This window comes from Mustelus asterias, chromosome 8 (genome assembly GCF_964213995.1).
Source record: "Mustelus asterias chromosome 8, sMusAst1.hap1.1, whole genome shotgun sequence".
Lineage (NCBI taxonomy): Eukaryota > Metazoa > Chordata > Chondrichthyes > Carcharhiniformes > Triakidae > Mustelus > Mustelus asterias.
The window spans coordinates 107,628,039-107,645,068 of NC_135808.1; the positions used below are offsets into that span (position 1 = coordinate 107,628,039).

Below are 17,030 nucleotides of genomic sequence, written 5' to 3' on the forward strand. Positions count from 1 at the left end.
GGGACGCAGGGATGTGGGAGGGCATATATATTTTATTAACCGCGAGCAGAATGTTTTTGGATTCCTCTGTTAGGCAACCAGCAGTGTCTGATTTTAAAGAAGTCATTGATATTTTGTTTTTGGTATTTGCCAGTTGCATGTTTTCCTTGTTCAGCAAGCTATGTTTATTGGACGTATTGGTCATTGGGTAACTCAGAGGGACAGGTAGTGCCAGAAACCGGAATACAAGTTACACAAAATATACCTATGACCTGTGCAAACTGGGATGGGGGCTGGGGGAAATAGTGTAAGAAGACCACTGATCATCTTTGGCTCATACTGACATCGGCAATAAGTTTTGGCTGACTTTTTTCTCATACAGATTGTGTAAATCTGAAACTCGCGATTAATAGCCGCCTAAACACTTTTGTCAATTAAACCAACACTCAGTGTATGGGCTTTTATTTTCTCAAAACAGCTTCTCTTTCTTTCAGTTCTCAGTTGGGGAATGTTGAACAGAAAATAAAGCTTTTTTGCTCCTTCAATTTTGACTTGTTTTTGGACCTGATTTATGGGGTTTCCTCTAGGAGTCTATCTTTCTTTCCTCAGAAGCCCCGAAAACTTCCTCCAATAATTGAAGTAGGTGGTTTCTTGTAAATTATTTGGTATCTTCGCAATAACATTTCAATTTTGTAAGAGAGCTTAATAAGATCATGTTCTTAATGATTGGGCTTCAACTACTTTTGTCCCCCCTTGTGCCCAAGGCACTAATTCATTGCGCCCAATTCAGTCTGAACCATCAGCCGACCTGTACTGAGTTTGAGTGACTGTTCTCCACATGTCACCCATGACACTGAGGGCCAACCTATTTATTCAGCAGTGCATGCTATCACAACTGACTTTGGTCCTTTCATTCCTGATATCTGAGTGCACCTTCCACCAAGGGCCACTGCATTCCTGCGTTCAAGAACAGGAAGTCCGGTGAAGTTTTTTTTCCTTTAACCCAGTGGCACAGAGACCAATTGTGGTGTTTTTGCCTTCCTAAACTCCTCCAGCTGTCTCCCTCTTATCCTTGAAGATGCTGCTAAAAACCTGCCTTTTCGCCACGCCTTTGCTTGATCACCTGCAGTGTTAAATTTTGTCTGGTTACACCCCTGTGAAGTGTTTTACCAATATATGAAAATTGTTAGTTCTAAACCTTCAGCCCACTTTTATGCTCCAAGTTACGCCCCCGTTTTTAGAGGTGTATAGGTGCGTACAGTCCCCGGGTGAGAAAGGGTCTTGCCCAGGCACTTCCTCCTGCCACTACCCAGCTCAGCACTGAGGGGGTTGCCGGGAGGGGGGGGCATTCCGTTGGGGGAAGGGAAGGGGGCTGTCGGTGAGTAGGTGGGGGGGGGGGGTCCATGGGGTGTTCATGTTTTTATTTCTTTAAAGATGGTGCCTCGATCTTTCAAAAGCCTAAATTGCTGGCAGACAGGCTCAGAGTCCGGCCCGCCAACATGACATCACGGAACCCACCCTTCCAATTTTATTTTTGCAAGGTGTTTAAAAATACAACAGGAAAAAGCAGCCAGCAGGCTGCCCTCTACTTTTCCTACTTAAGACAACACTCTGAAACAAAATCAGAAAATTCCGCCCATAGGATAGAGTGAGTATCCATTTTGAAACACCAAATGTGGTAGAGTTCTGCTGTTTACCTGCTTTCTGTTTTGCTCAGGCGCCCCTGACCCAACAGCTGGTGCCAGCATCGATGATGAGAACTGCTGGCATCTTGATGAGGAACAAGTTCGAGAGCAAGTAAAGCAGTTCCTATCACAGGGAGGATACTACGGGTCTGGCAAGCAATTAAACTCTATGTTTGCTAAGGTAAGGTTCTTTCAGCACACAAGTTATTTTCAAAAGGCAAGCTTCTGAGTAAAACCACCATGAGTGAAGTGCAGCATGTCACGTCGGCGCTTTCTTGCCACTCTAATTCTTTACAGCTCCTAATTCCACTCTGCTTTTGGTCAGAATTATGTCCAGTACAGTTTGACCAATTTGTAAAACCATAATAATGAATTAACCTTGTTTTTTCAGCTCAAATAATTATCCTCATTCTGTTATCCATTTCAAAGGGTTGCCAACTTTATGCTTAGCTCAAGAAAGGAACTTCTAACAACTACAATGATGTAGAAGTTTTAATCATTTGTTGATTTTTGCTTATTTATGGAGCTGCTTTATTTCCCCCCAAAAATTGACATTCCCTTATCTTGCATTACAATAACTTGTACATCAAAATACATGAGAAAACTTAACAGCGATAATGGTGACAATAACAAATGATATTGGTGCAGCAAAACTGCAGCAGCTCCATTCCAGAGAGATTAACAGTGCAAAAACTACATTATGAAAGATTGTCCTGGCAGCTTCTTCCAGGCAGTAACTCCTTGAAGTTTGAATTGTACTAACCAGTGTCATGTTCAAGCAGTTAAGGGACGTCATCTAACCTGTAAGGACACTACTGTATCTTGTAGTCCAGAAAGCCAGTTGGGGGAGGATAGAACTGAAGGCAATCTTTACCTACTTCTATAAGCATTTCTTTACGGAATTGCACAGTACACGCATACATCTCCTAACCCAAATCCCAGTTCCAATGTGGTCCTTTTATTTATTCTTTCACAGATGTGGGAGTTGCTGGCTTGACCAGCATTTATTGCTCATCCCTAATTGCCCTTGAGAAGGTGGTGGTGAGCTGCCTTCTTGAACCGCTGCAGTCCATGTGGTGTAGGTATACCTGTGGTGTTGCTAGAGAGGGAGTTCCATGATTTTGATCCAGCGACAATGAAGGAATGGCGATATAGTCAGGATGGTAAGTGGCTTCGAGGGGAACTTGAAGGTGTTGTGTTCCCGTGGATTTGCTGCTCTTGTCCTTCTAGGTGATAATGTCTCTGGTTTGGAAGGTACTGTTGAAGGAGCTTTGCGTTGCTGCAATGCATCTTGTAAATAGTACACAGTGATACTACTATGCTTCGGTGGTGGAGGGAGTGAATATTGAAGGGGATGGATGGGGTGTCAATCAAGCGGGTTGCTTTGTCCTGGATGGTGTTGAACTACTTGAGTGTTGTTGGAATTGCATTGATCCAGACAAGTGGAGAGTATTCCATCACACTCCTGACCCGTGCCTTGTGGATGGTGGACAGACCTTGGGGAGTCACGAGATGAGTTACTCATCACAGATTTCCCAGCTTTTCACCTGATCTTGTAGCTGCAGTATTTATATTTCAGTTTCTGGTCAGTGTTGACCCTGAGGCTGTTGATAGTTGGCTATTCAGTGATGGTTATATTAAATATCAGAGGGAGATGGTTAGATTCTCTCTTGTTGTCGATGGTCATTGTTTGACATTTATGTGGCACAAATATTACTTGCCACTTATCAGCCCAAGCCTGAATGTTGTCCAGTTCTTGCTGCATATGAACACGGATTGTCATGAGGTCAGGAGCTGAGTGGCTCTGGCAAAACACAAACTGAGCATCAGTGAGCTGGTTAAGTGCCACTTGAAAGCACTGATAATCTCTTCCATCTCTTCGCTGATGATTGAGAGTAGACTGTTGGGATGATAATTGGCTGGGCGGTATTCGTCGTGACTTTTGTAGACAGAACATACCTGGGCAATTTTGCACATTGTCTGATAGTTGCCAGTGTTGTAGCTGTACTGGAAAGTTTGACAAGTCTTCAGTACTGTTGCTGGGATGCTGTCCGGGCCCTGAGTCTTTGCAGTATCCAGTGCTTTCAGCCATTTCTTGACATCACATGAAGTGAATTGATTTGTCTGAAGACTGGCATTTATGATGCTGAGGTGCTCAGTAGGAGGCCAAGATAAGTCATCCACTAGGCACTTCTTGCTGAAGATGGTGCTAAATGCTCCAGCCTTGTCTTTTACACTAATGTTCTGAGCTCCCCTTATTTATGGAAAGATATTATTTCTTTGGAGGCAGCTCGGGGAAGGTTCACTAGGATGATCCCCTTATGGAGGGATTGTTTTATGAGGAAAGATTAAATGGGTTGGGACTCTACTTATTGGAATTTAGAAGAATGAGAGGTGATCTCATTGAGAAATGTAGGTTTTTTAAGGGGCTTGACAGGGTAAATGCTGACAGAATGTTTCCCCTCATGGGAGAGTGTAGGACTAAAGGCCATAGTCTCAGAATGAAGGGGTGCCAATTTAAGATTGAGATGAGGAGGAAATTCTTCTGAGTGTTGAGTCTTTGGAACTCCTTGCCACAGAGAGCTGTGCGAGCAGAGTCCTTATGCATCTTTAAGGCCGAGTTAGATACATTTTTGATCAGTAAGAGAATCAATGGTTTTGGGGAAAAGGCAGAAAAGTGGATGTAAGGAATGTTGGATCAGCCATGATCCTACTGAATGGTGGAACAAGCTCGAGGGGCCAAACAGCTCATTCCTGTTCCTATTTCTTATGGTCTAACATGTGATTGGCAGGCCTTTGATTTGATTTATTGTTGGCACATATATTGGGATACAGTGAAAAGTATTGTTTCATGTATGCTATAAAGACAAAGCATACTGTTCATAGAGTACATAGAGGAGTAGGAAAAGAGATGGGGCAGAATGTAGTGTCACAGTCATAGCTAGAGAAAGATCAACTTAATATAAGGTAGGTCCATTCAAAAGTCTGATGGCAGCAGGGAAGAAATTGTCTTGAGTCGCTGGTTTGTGATCTCAGACTTTTGTATCTTTTTTCCAATGGAAGAAGATTGAAGAGTATGTCTGGGGTGCATGAGGTCCTTAATTATGCTGGCTGCTTTTCCAAGACTGTGGGAAGTGTAGATGGAGTCAATGGATGTGAAGCTGATTTGCGTGATGGACTGGGTTACGTTCAGAACATTTTGGCATTTCTTGTGGTCTTGGGCAGAGCAGGAGCCATACCAAGCTGTGATGCAACCGGAAAGGATGCTTTCTATGGTGCATCTGTAAAAATAAATTGGTGAGTGCTGTAGTGAACATGCCAAATTTCCTAAGCCTTCTGTGAAAGTAGAGGCATTGGTGGGCTTTCTTAACTATAGCATCCATGTGGAGGGACCAGGATAGTTTGTTGGTGATCTGGACACCTGGAAACTTGATTAGATTATGATTTTCTAAGTGTGCTGCTGTTACTTCTTTAATAATTGATTCCAACTTTTTTCCAGCAATAGATGTTAGGCTGATCTGCCTATCGTTACCTGTTTTTTGCTTCCCCCTCTTTTTGAATAAGGGTGTCATGTTGGCAGTTTGCAATCCTCTGGTATCTCTCCAGAATCCAAAGATATTTGAGATATTACAACTAGTGCATCCACTATTTCTCTTTTAGGATCCTAGGATGTAAGATATCAGGGCCAGGGGACTTATCTGCCTTTAGCCCCATTAGTTTGTCTAGTGCTACTTCTCTCGTGATGGTGATGGTACTTAACCCCTCCCCCGTGTTCTTTAGTATTAATGGGATGTTCGAAGTATCGTCCACCATAAAGACTGATGCTAAAGATCTGTTGAACTCCTCTGCCATTTCATTGTTCCCCCATAACTACCTCCCCAAATTAATTTTCTAAGCAGCCTATGTTCACTTTGTCCTCTCTCTGTCTTTTTATGTATTATATATTTAAAGAAGCTCTTATTGTCGTTTTTTATGTCCCTCACATTGTCGTTTATTTTCTCTCTTTTTATCTTTTTAGCCCTCCTTTGTTGCTACCGCTATTTAGCATGCAAGTAGTCCTGTTTGGTAGCTTCACCAGGTTGACACCTCATTTTAGGTATGCCTGGTGCTGCTCCTGGCATGCCCTCCTGCACTCTTCATTGAGCCACACCCTGGCTTGATGGTAAAGGTAGAGTGCTGGATGTGAGTCATGATGTTACACATAGTGGTTGATTACAATTCTGGTGCTGGTGGTAATCAGCAGGAGGGTTCCTTGTCTTTATTTGACCTGTGCCACGAAACTTTATGATCCCAAAGTCAGTGTTGAGGACTCAGTAAGAAGTCTCTCAACACCAGGTTAAAGTCCAACAGGTTTATTTGGTATCACGAGCTTTCAGAGCACTGTCCCTTCATCTGGTGCTCCTTCATCACACCTGACGAAAGAGCAGTGCTCTGAAAGCTTGTTGTGTTGACGGCCATTGTGCCGTTGTCATTTCAGTTCCCTAGGCTGATGCCGTATTGTCTATCTGGTTTCATTGCTTTTTGACTTTTGTAGCAGTTTATATTTATAGGAACATGGGGATTTGGTTAATGACCACCGTCTGCATGTAATTAAATACAATTAATGTACGAACACCACTGAATGCCAACATTGTCCCAACCTTTTAAAAATAAATCTGTTGCAGCGCTGTCCAGTATTGAGTTGACTTAGTTTATTTTTTTAAAGAGAAAAGTGTTTATGCTTTATTAACTAACAAACAGAAATGCATTTTTTGAAGACATTTACTTTTTTTTTTGCATTCTCTTCCCCATCCTTGTCTAATTACAGATATAATGAGTGACTTGGAACAGTGCCTTATTGTGCATTGTCACACTGGGTGAATTTAAGATTCAAGAACACTTTCACTTACCCTTTAAACTTAGCTTAAGTGGAAATGCTATCAGATGCAACAGGGAGTAATCAAAGGTATCACAGCAAATTGATGGAACGGAAAAACATAGCATATTTCCATTTTGTGCAATGCTACAAAATTGGCTGCAAGGTTGCATTGATGTAGGTAATAGTTGGCTGCGTGTTTCAATATTTAGTTATGTTGACGTATGCCTAATAACTTGGCTGTAACAGAGGAAAGAAAATTCAAATAAATTAAACTAACGATAAGTGCTCCTCAAAGGGACAGTCCAGACAGTTCAGTGCTTTAGACAATAGTGCACCGACAGATCCTAGTTCGATTATTGCTCATATCCACTAACAATGATTTCCTCTGGAGTTTGGACCACTTTTAGGATTGACTTGAAGTTGAAAGATTAGCATAGTGGAGAAAGAAGAGTTAATATCACAAATACAATCCAATCAAGTTTATTAGGGGAAGAAAGAAGGGAAAATTGTCTTCATTTTCCTGAAGAAGTAAATTCCTTCCTACTTTTTATTTGTCAGTGTGTCCACTTTCTGCTTGGGGTAGTGGTTTATGCTTGGGTATTAGTTCCACAGGCATTACCATCCCTCTGGCATCTTAGCTGAGTGGTTGCTCTTCACGTATGTGCCTAGGTCAGGAATGTTGGTCAGCTATTTCACTGAAGATGAAAAGCAGCCATGACAACTGTGTCCAGTCCTATACTAGCCCAACATCTACATTGCTTAAATAAAAACAAAATATTACGGCTGCTGTAGATATGAAATAAAAACACAAGTGTTGAAAAACTCAGCAAGTCTGGCAGCATCCATGGAGAGAGAAACAAAGTTAGTGTTTCAAGTCCAATTTTCTCATCTTGGGAATGGTGAATCCACATGTGATTTACTCAAAGGGGGCAGGGGAAGAGAAGTCAAAGTTGTCACAGGATAAAAAAGGGCCTACTTCCCTCTCCCAAGCCCAGTTTATATTGAATCAAAGGGATATTGGTTATTTATAGGTAACATTTTGCAGCCTTGATCTTTTTGTCCATAAAAATGTACACACAACTTAGTGGGACTGTGGGACCGAGCTGGAACAGAATTGCTCTTTCAAAGAGTCGGCACAGGCACAAATGGTCATCTCCTGTACTGTATAATTAAATGAGACTTTTCAGTGGAAATATTTGATTTTAATATTCATGCATGTTCAATAAAGATGCAGTGCCGTAAAATAAATGGTGCAACTAAATCCTTTGCTATGATGCATATGACCTTGCAGAGTGTTTGGCTAAGAAATGAATGACAAGAATGCAACATTCTTCAGAAGCTTTCAATTGTCAGTCAATTTTAAGTCAGTCTATAATACACAACTTATTCAAACAGAGTGGTGAAGCATATTGACCACAAGATTTAAACTTCTCACTGTGCCGATAGTTGCACCAGGAGATTCTCCTCCACCCACTCACCAAATTTATGTAAACTCTGAAATTTATTTTTCCACTGTTCCTGAGATGAATATTGATGCGTGGCATTAACTTGTCGATAGTCTATTTTTTCAAATGGTAACAAATTCTGTGTTTACATTTAGTCAATAATGTAGTTTAGAATATCTGAACCTCGTATTCTGTTTATAAGAGTTAACTGTGTACAAAGATTAGAGTAAACCTCAAGCTCCCTCACGATTTTTAAAAGACCAGCATGGGTGGTGGTAATAGATAGAGCCATATGAAAATACAGAATGGGAAAGATGCTGTAGTTCATCTGACTTTTTGCAAAAACAAATATGCACTCCAGCAAACACCTATCCAAGCCTTCCTTAAATTTTCCCACATTTATTGCCTCACTGACTAGTTTGTTCCCCACATTCAATAGCCAAAGAATTAAGTTAGGGTCTCCCAAACTTTTCCAACTGTGGAAGCCCTAGTGACCTCCCAAAAGCATCGGTGAACCCCATACATTCTTATCATGTCGAAAACACATTTTTTGCTGTGAAATAGATGCAAATACCAAATCCAAATGTATACAAGTCTTTTTTAGCAAAATGTGTGCATATATTAACCCCTCACATCAGTCTCGCCTGTGGAAAAACTTCTGTCATACAATATCCATTACTTAGAATTTTCCTTGCTCTCCACTGCTTCCACCCACGGCCTCTGCTGCTCCTCTGCCCGTTGCCTCCGCAAGCTTCTGCAGAACCCAGTTTGGGAACTCCAACATAAAATAGTTACAATTAAACTGCTTTTTTATCTTCTGAGCTTGTATTTGTTTCCCTTCTTCCAGCATTTATGGCAAACTGGAGCATGTTTTTGAAATTCCATCTATGTATAATGTTTGAATCTCGTCAGTCAGATTTTTCTCCCCTCCTTAGTACAAGATCCATAGCCAGGGGACTGAGGAACATTCCTTACCTTACGGTTTATTATCTCTCCTGGTCTTCCTCAACCTGCTTGCAACCTTTGACATAGTTGATCCCATCTTTTGATAGAAAGGATTGTACATTATCCTTGTGTTATTGCATGACCAATGAAAGTCAAGGCATTTCTGATGGGCTCCTCTTAACTCTTGCATTACCACATCAGAGTCCCCCTGGTTACCTCCTTAATCCATTCATCTTATGGCAACACCATCTCCTGAAAGAGTTCTGCTTCCACATCTATGCAAATGACACCCTGTTGTCCCTATCTACAACTGCTTTGGTACTGTCATGACTGGATGCTTAACAAGCAGTTGGAATTAGCCGAAACATTTTCCAGCTCAAAGACCAAAGCCATCAAAATTCAACTCTTATCAGTTGACCTCCATGAACACTGAAATGAAGAATTCATTTAGTATATGTGTAGTCTTTAAACATGGAAACAATCAAGCCCTTTTTTGGCATTTTATTTTGTGGCTTCACTGCCTGCACACTCCTATGTTACAGTGTTGACCTCTAAAGGTGACCACCTAGAATGTTGATGTGAATATTAACTGATCACTATTACATTATTTACTGACATGGCTGGTGCAGTGATGAATGTGTTAATTTGCATTTCATTTGTTTCACGCTAATTGTACTGTTTCAGAATTTCCTCTTGAAAGTATTCTCTTTCTTGATTTCTTTTAGAAAAAGTGAACTTTCTGAATATCAATTATTTTTTAAAAAATAAACCTTTTGGTTTGCTTTAAAGTCGAGGGGGGAATTTCTGGGAGTAGCACCAGTTCTCTAGTAAAGCATCACATTCCCACTCGTGTTGCAGATTTTTAAAATGCTGTATCGATCACAGGTGCGAGAAATGTTGAAGATGAGGGATTCGAACGGTGCCAGAATGCTGACGTTAATAACAGAACAGTTCATGGCTGACCCCCGACTTTCCCTCTGGAGGCAGCAAGGCACGGGCATGACAGACAAGTGCCGACAGCTCTGGGATGAGTTAGGTAAGTGTAGGGCAGAAGGCTGCAGAGGAGCAATCCAGTATTTGAAGCCTTGCTCACAATAAATTCTTCCATTTGCCATTTTCTGCATTAATCATCTTCTGTATTTGCAATCTGGTCTTGTTAACGATGAAGAGAACCTCCCTTTTCTGGTAGATACAACTTAAATTTGGAAGGTGGAACTGAAAATTGCAGAAATTTCTCAATTGATGCTTGAAACAGTTTTTTTTTTGCAAGGGAGGGGTTGGGACGAACTCAAAAAATACAGATATTCGTCATGTTGCATGGGATTATCTTATCATTTGAGAATTTATATCATGGCATTTTAATGATTTTTCAATAATATGTTCTAAAATTCAATGTCAAGATTGCTTTATAATCATCATAGAGTGGATGTGACCTCAGGAACTAGATATTGTTGTTTTTTTTGCCAGACTATATTCAGCACAAGGTTGTTCTTGTGATCAGATATCACATTTCTGTTGTCATTTCAGAAAAGGTAAAATTAAAAACAAGACACGAAGCAAAAGCAAAGGCGAATTTTGGAAATATACAGCAAGTTAGCCAATGGGCGAGATTCTCCGGCCTCCCAGCCGCGTGTTCCCCACCTGTGGGAGGGGACGCATTGTTTGCTAATGGCGGGGATTCTCTGGTCCCGCTGCTGTCGATGGGAATTCCCATTGATATCACCCCATGCCAGAGGGAACCCGCCAGCTGGGATGGGCTGCCGGCGGGAGAGAATTCCGCCAACGTGAATGGCCGGAGGATTCTGGCCAACATCTTTTCAACCTTAAAAAAACAAAAGGTTTTGGATTTATACCTTGGAACTCAAAAGAATTGAAGACAGCCATTTTAATAACATGGGGGGGAGGAGGTGGTGGGAAACAGCAAAAAGGAAGGGAAGAGGGTGAATCACCACGTGTATCAATCAGAGAGAGGAGTGGTTTAATAAGCTGCAAAATCTTGTATACAAATGATACAAGAGATCATCAGTGAGATGCAACAAAGATTTAAAGGGGACAAAAGAATGAAAAGTGAGCATGAAAATTATCGAGAGGTGTCCATGCAAACAAACATACACCTCTACAAAGAAAAACAAACAAATGGGGTGGAAAATAGCCGGGTCCATAGTTAACCGATATGAACTCAAAGCAGAAAAGTAAGTAAAATGTAGGACAGAATGATGGGACTGTAAAATGAGACAAGTGATTCAGAAGTCCTTTGAATTTGGTGAGCCTGCTGCCAGTGGGAGGGACCAGAAAATTTCCCCCACAATGGTTTCACCAGTTGTGACAAAAAGGAAAACTCCCTCCACCCATGCCCTCACTGAGCCTCCCCCCATCAGAAATCCCTTCAGCTATGAAGAAACTAAGAGAGCTGAGATTAGAATCATAGAATCCCAACAATGCAGAAGGAGGTCATTTCACCCATCAAGCTGCATCAACTACAATCCCACCCAGGCCCTATTCCTGTAACCCCACATATTTACCCTGCTAATCCCCCTGACATTGGGTCAATTTAGCATGGCCAATCAACCTAACCCGCACACCTTTGGGAGGAAACTGGAGCACCTGGACCAAACCCACGCAGACACGGGGAGAATGTGCATGCTCCACAGACAGTGACCCGGGGCCGGAATTGAACCCGGGTCCCTAGCGCTGTGAGGCAGCAGTGCTAACCACTGTGCCACCGTGCCGCCCCAAAAAACAGGATTGGATGCAGTATTCCAGATGAAGCCTAACTAATTTTTTATATAAGTTCAACATGAATTCCACCAGCTTCTGTAGTGGGATTTGAACCCGCATCCCCAGAGCATTAGCCTGGGTCTCTGGATTACTCTCCAGTGACATTACCACTATGCCATTATAGATATTCTGAAATGGATACCATAATTGAAGTTGTTGAATGTAGGGTTTATTTTGACCCAAGCCGGGAATCAAACCTGGGTCCCTGCTCCACTTCACTGACATTAAGAATGGGAATGGTGATAGTTCAGCAGTGCTCGTGGCACAGTGGTTAGCACTGCTGCCTCACATCGCCAGGGACCCAGATTCAATTCCCGGCTTGGGTCACTGTCTGAGCCAGCAGTGCTAATCATTGTGCTACTGTGCCACCCATATGAGCTTTGTAGATACTAACTTGAATGTCTAGATGTGATGGCTGGAGGATACCCAGCAGAAAGATGAGATATTTGTTCCTGAAGCTTGCATTGTACTTCTTCGGAATGAAATTAATCCAAAATTTCAAAACCCTATTTTTAATTTTAAAAAATGAATAAATCAAAATAATTAGCAAAAGTTAGATTTGAGGAAGCTGACGTATAAATGGGTATAATTCTTGGAGTTAAGAATACATTCCACCAGTCACAAGGCTTTTAAATGTCATACCACATCTTTGCTGATGTGATATGCTCTATTTATTTCTCATTTGTGCAGTAGAGAATGTGCATGGCCAGTAATATTAGCAGAACCAATCTGCAACCAGCATGTACAATTCATTTATCATAGAATCATAGAAACCCTACAGTACAGAAAGAGGCCATTCGGCCCATCAAGTCTGCACTGACCACAATCCCACCCATGCCCTACACCTATATCCCTACATATTTACCCACTAATCCCTCTAACCTATGCATCTCAGGACACTAAGGGCAATTTTTAGCATGGCCAATCAACCTAACCCGCACATCTTTGGACTGTGGGGGAAACCGAAACACCCGGAGGAAACCCACGCAGACACATTATTATTTAATAAAGATAAAATGTGGGAAGTTATAAATCTAGATTGTCTGAACCTAGATCTTATATAGGAAGGTATCACTTCATATATTGATGTTTGCCAGTTAATGTGTTAAGACCATAAGACATAGGAGCGGAAGTAAGGCCATTCGGCCCATCGAGTCCACTCCACCATTCAATCATGGTTGATTTCAACTCCATTTACCCGCTCTCTCCCCATAGCCCTTAATTCCTCGAGAAATCAAGAATTTATCAATTTCTGTCTTGAAGACGCTCAACGTCTCGGCCTCCACAGCCCTCTGTGGCAATGAATTCCACAGACCCACCACTCTCTGGCTGAAGAAATTTCTCCTCATCTCTGTTCTAAAGTGACTCCCTTTTATTCTAAGGCTGTGCCCCCGCGTCCTAGTCTCCCCTGTTAATGGAAACAACTTCCCTACGTCCATCCTATCTAAGCCGTTCATTATCTTGTAAGTTTCTATCAGATCTCCCCTCAACCTCCTAAACTCCAATGAATATAATCCCACGATCCTCAGACGTTCATCGTATGTCAGGCCTACCATTCCTGGGATCATCCGTGTGAATCTCCGCTGGACCCGCTCCAGTGCCAGTATGTCCTTCCTGAGGTGTGGGGCCCAAAATTGCTCACAGTACTCCAAATGGGGCCTAACCAGTGCTTTATTAAGCCTCAGAAGTACATCCCTGCTTTTGTATTCCAAGCCTCTTGAGATAAATGACAACATTACATTTGCTTTCTTAATTACGGACTCAACCTGCAAGTTTACCTTTGGAGAATCCTGGACTAGGACTCCCAAGTCCCTTTGCACTTTAGCATTATGAATTTTGTCACCGTTTAGAAAATAGTCCATGCCTCTATTCTTTTTTCCAAAGTGTACCACTTGAGTGTTCCACTCAAAACTGTTAGTTGGAGACTTACCTGACTGCTGAAGTTTTAAGTTGAATTCTCTGTCTTTGCGTTCTGATGCTCCACTTCACTGAAGTTAAGAATGGGAACAGTGATAGTTCAGCAGTGCTCGTGGCACAGTGGTTCGCACTGCTGCCTCACATCGTCAGGGACCCAGATTCAATTCCCGGCTTGGGTCACTGTCTGTGCAGAGTCTGCATGTTCTCCCCGTGTCTGCGTGGGTTTCCTCCGGTTGCTCCAGTTTCCTCCCACAGTCCGAATGATGTGTTGGTTAGGTGCAATGGCCATGTTAAGTTCTCCCTCGGTGTACCCGAACAGGTGCCAGAGTGTGGTGACTAGGGGATTTTCACAGTAACTTCATTGCAATGACAGTAATAAATAAACTTAAACTTGAAAACTTGCCATTATAACATCTTTGAAGAACATTAACTGTCAAAAGGAACAGTAGATTAGCTTAATTCCTTTGGCCATTCGGCTGAAACTTGTACTGCAACGCCGGGGGCAGATGTGGTATAGTAAGGTGCTATTGAGTCCCACTGTAGCAGGGTGGCGGATGGGATGTGCGGCCTGGCCAAATTCTGAATTAGTGGCCTGGACACCTGAACGCTGAAGATGGACAAATTAAATTTCAATAGTTTCCCCTGTTACAAAAGGAGGTACAAACTGAAGACCTTGGGGGCCTGTGCAGTTGCTAAAACAAGGAGAATTTGTAGAAAACAAGACAGGGAAAATGGGAGAAATTAGAAGGGTGAATATTTACACATCCAAGGGGTCTGAAATTGAAACAGAAAGTGAAAACAGATGAATGATCTGAACAGAAAATAACATACCATTCCCACCAGAACCATGTTCTGATACAGGGATTGCACGCAAAACATAAACCCATCTTCTCTTCTGCCCTCCTGCCCCAATCCACCTTCTTTATGCTGACAGGCTCAGCCTCCCTTCCTCCCCTGGTTCTGTTCATTTTGTTGTTTTTTTCCTTCTGTGTAAAAATGCCTTTGTGCCATCTTAGCTACTTCGCACATTTTTAAAAGAAGAAATACAAATGCTGAAAATCTGAGATGCACGATGGCTCAGTGGGTATTCACAAATGGATAACTCGCATTGATGTTTCGGGCATATACTCTTCAGATTTGAAAACTTAAAGATAAGCCAGCTTATTTGTGTAAATAACAAAAAGGGGGAGGAAAAGTGCCAACTGATACCGCAATCACCAAGAGGAAATTAATTGGTGTACAATTTACAGAGTGCTTAATGGAGAAGCAGGAACCTGTTAATTATGTTTTAAAAATCATCTCAAAAGGCAAGGAAAAAAACATTGGAAGAATAAAAGAATGTGCAAATGGTTGTGGTGAGATGCACGGCATAGGCATTAGGTATGGCATGAAAACATGCAATTCTGATACTGCACAGTAAGCCCTTCCTATAACAGAGAATTATTACCTTGGCATGGCTGTATCCCAAAATGGCTGTATTCCCTCAGCGAAGCACCAACTTTTTTCCCCTCCCTCTGAAACTAAGAGACCATCTCCATATTCCGAATTTAAATTTAAAAGTTTATTTATTAGTCACAAGTAGGCTTACGTTCACACTGTAATGAGGCTACTGTGAAAATCCCCTAGTCGCCACACTCTGGTCCCTGTTTGGGTACACTGAGGGAGAATTTAGCATGGCCAATGCACCTAACCTGCACATCTTTGGACTGTGGGAAGAAACCGGAGCACCCAGAGGAAACCCACACAGACAGGGGAGAGATTATGCAAACTCCACACAGACAGTGATCCGAGCCGGGAATTGAACCCGGGTCCCTGGCACTGTAAGGCAGCAGTGCTAACCATTGTGCCACCAAATGAAAGATGTCTGCGAGTCACCATTACTCCCCCCTCTCATTCCCGCTCCAACCTCTCCACCTTTTAGCCTGCTGTTGCAACCAAACTCTGGGCTCAGTGCGGGAACAGTGAAGTTGATTTTCTTGAATTCACATTCCAAGCGGAAATCCTCATCCATGGACCCCATAGTCTGCTCCTTCACTCTGTGGCCATAATGTTGAAAATGTTTCGCACTGATGCTGAACTTGTGTAAACGCACAGAAAGCACTGACCTGATGTATTATGGACTGAGAGAACACCCTTGTACGCGGAGGATAAAATCTGAGAGAAAAACTTGTTGCCATATTTGGAAAGGCAGAGGCTTGGTTTTGTGCTTTTTCAGATAGCCTATGGTTCATGGCCCAGAATTATTTAAAAGAAAGAGCGGAAGAATGCAGTGAAATAGTCTAACTTAAAGAGAGAATCTCGAGAGAAACATGCATTTGAAGCAGTCATTTAAAATGAGAAAAAAACATTTGGCTATAAGGACTCCATTAAAAAATGATGCATCTTTACCATGTAACAGCTACTTTGAACAAAGAAAAGTACAGCACAGGAACAGGCCTTTTGGCCCTCCAAGCCTGTGCCGATCATGATGCCCTAACTTAAAAAAAACCTTCTGCTCTTACTCGGTCCATATCCTCTCTTCCCTCCCAATTTATGTACCCATCCAGATGCCTCTTAAATGTTGCTAATGTGCCTGCTTCCACCACATCCTCTGGCAGCGCGTTCCAGGCATCCACCACTCACTGCGTGAAACACTTTCCCTACACATCTCCTTTAAACTTCCCCTTTCTCACCTTGAGCCTGTTCCTGATTGAACTGACACTTCCAACCTTGGAAAAAGCCTCTGACTATCCACCCTGTCTATGCCTTTCATAATTTTGTAGACCTCTATCAGGTCTCCCCTCAGCCTTCGTCTTTCCAATGAAAACAATCCTAGTTTATTCAACCTCTCCTCATAGCTAATACCCGCAAGACCAGGCAATGTCCTGGCAAGCCTTCTTTGCACTCTCCAAAGCTTCCACATCTTTCTGATAATATAGTGACCAGAATATGCGGCCTAACCAAGATTTTATATAGCTGCAACATGATTTCCCAACTCCTGTACTCAATGCCCCAGCTGATGAAGGCAAGCATGCCATGTGCCACCTTAATCACCTTGGCCACTTTTAGGGAACTGTGGACCTGCATGCCCAGATCCCTCTATGTTAATATTCCTAAGGGTTCTGCCATTTACAGTATAATTCACACCTAAATTTTATCCTGCAAAATGCATCATCTCGCATTTATCCAGATTAAACTCCATCTGTCGTTTCTGTCCCCAAGTCTCCATTCTATCTATATAAAGTAAAGAGTAAAGTTTATTTATTAGGCACAAGTAATGCTTACATCAACACTGCAATGCAGTTACTGTGAAATTCCCCTAGTCACCACAGTCCAGTGCCTGTTTGGGTCAATGCACCTAACCAACACATCTTTCAGAATGTGGGAGGAAACCAGAGCACCCGGAGGAAACCCACGCAGACACTGGGAGAACGTGCAAACTCC

The 17,030-nt window shown here is 42.2% G+C and overlaps 1 protein-coding gene across 3 annotated transcripts in view; it reads left to right on the forward strand.

Annotated features, from left to right (window-relative positions):
* LOC144497425 (zinc finger SWIM domain-containing protein 5) overlaps positions 1-17,030 on the forward strand; it is a 207,658-nt gene that overhangs the window by 145,781 nt on the left and 44,847 nt on the right. For all 3 annotated transcript variants that reach the window (XM_078218685.1, XM_078218686.1, XM_078218687.1), the window contains exons 3-4: positions 1,697-1,845; positions 9,798-9,948. In XM_078218685.1, coding sequence (XP_078074811.1) covers positions 1,697-1,845; positions 9,798-9,948 — 300 coding nt within the window. The remainder of the gene's footprint in view (positions 1-1,696; positions 1,846-9,797; positions 9,949-17,030) is intronic.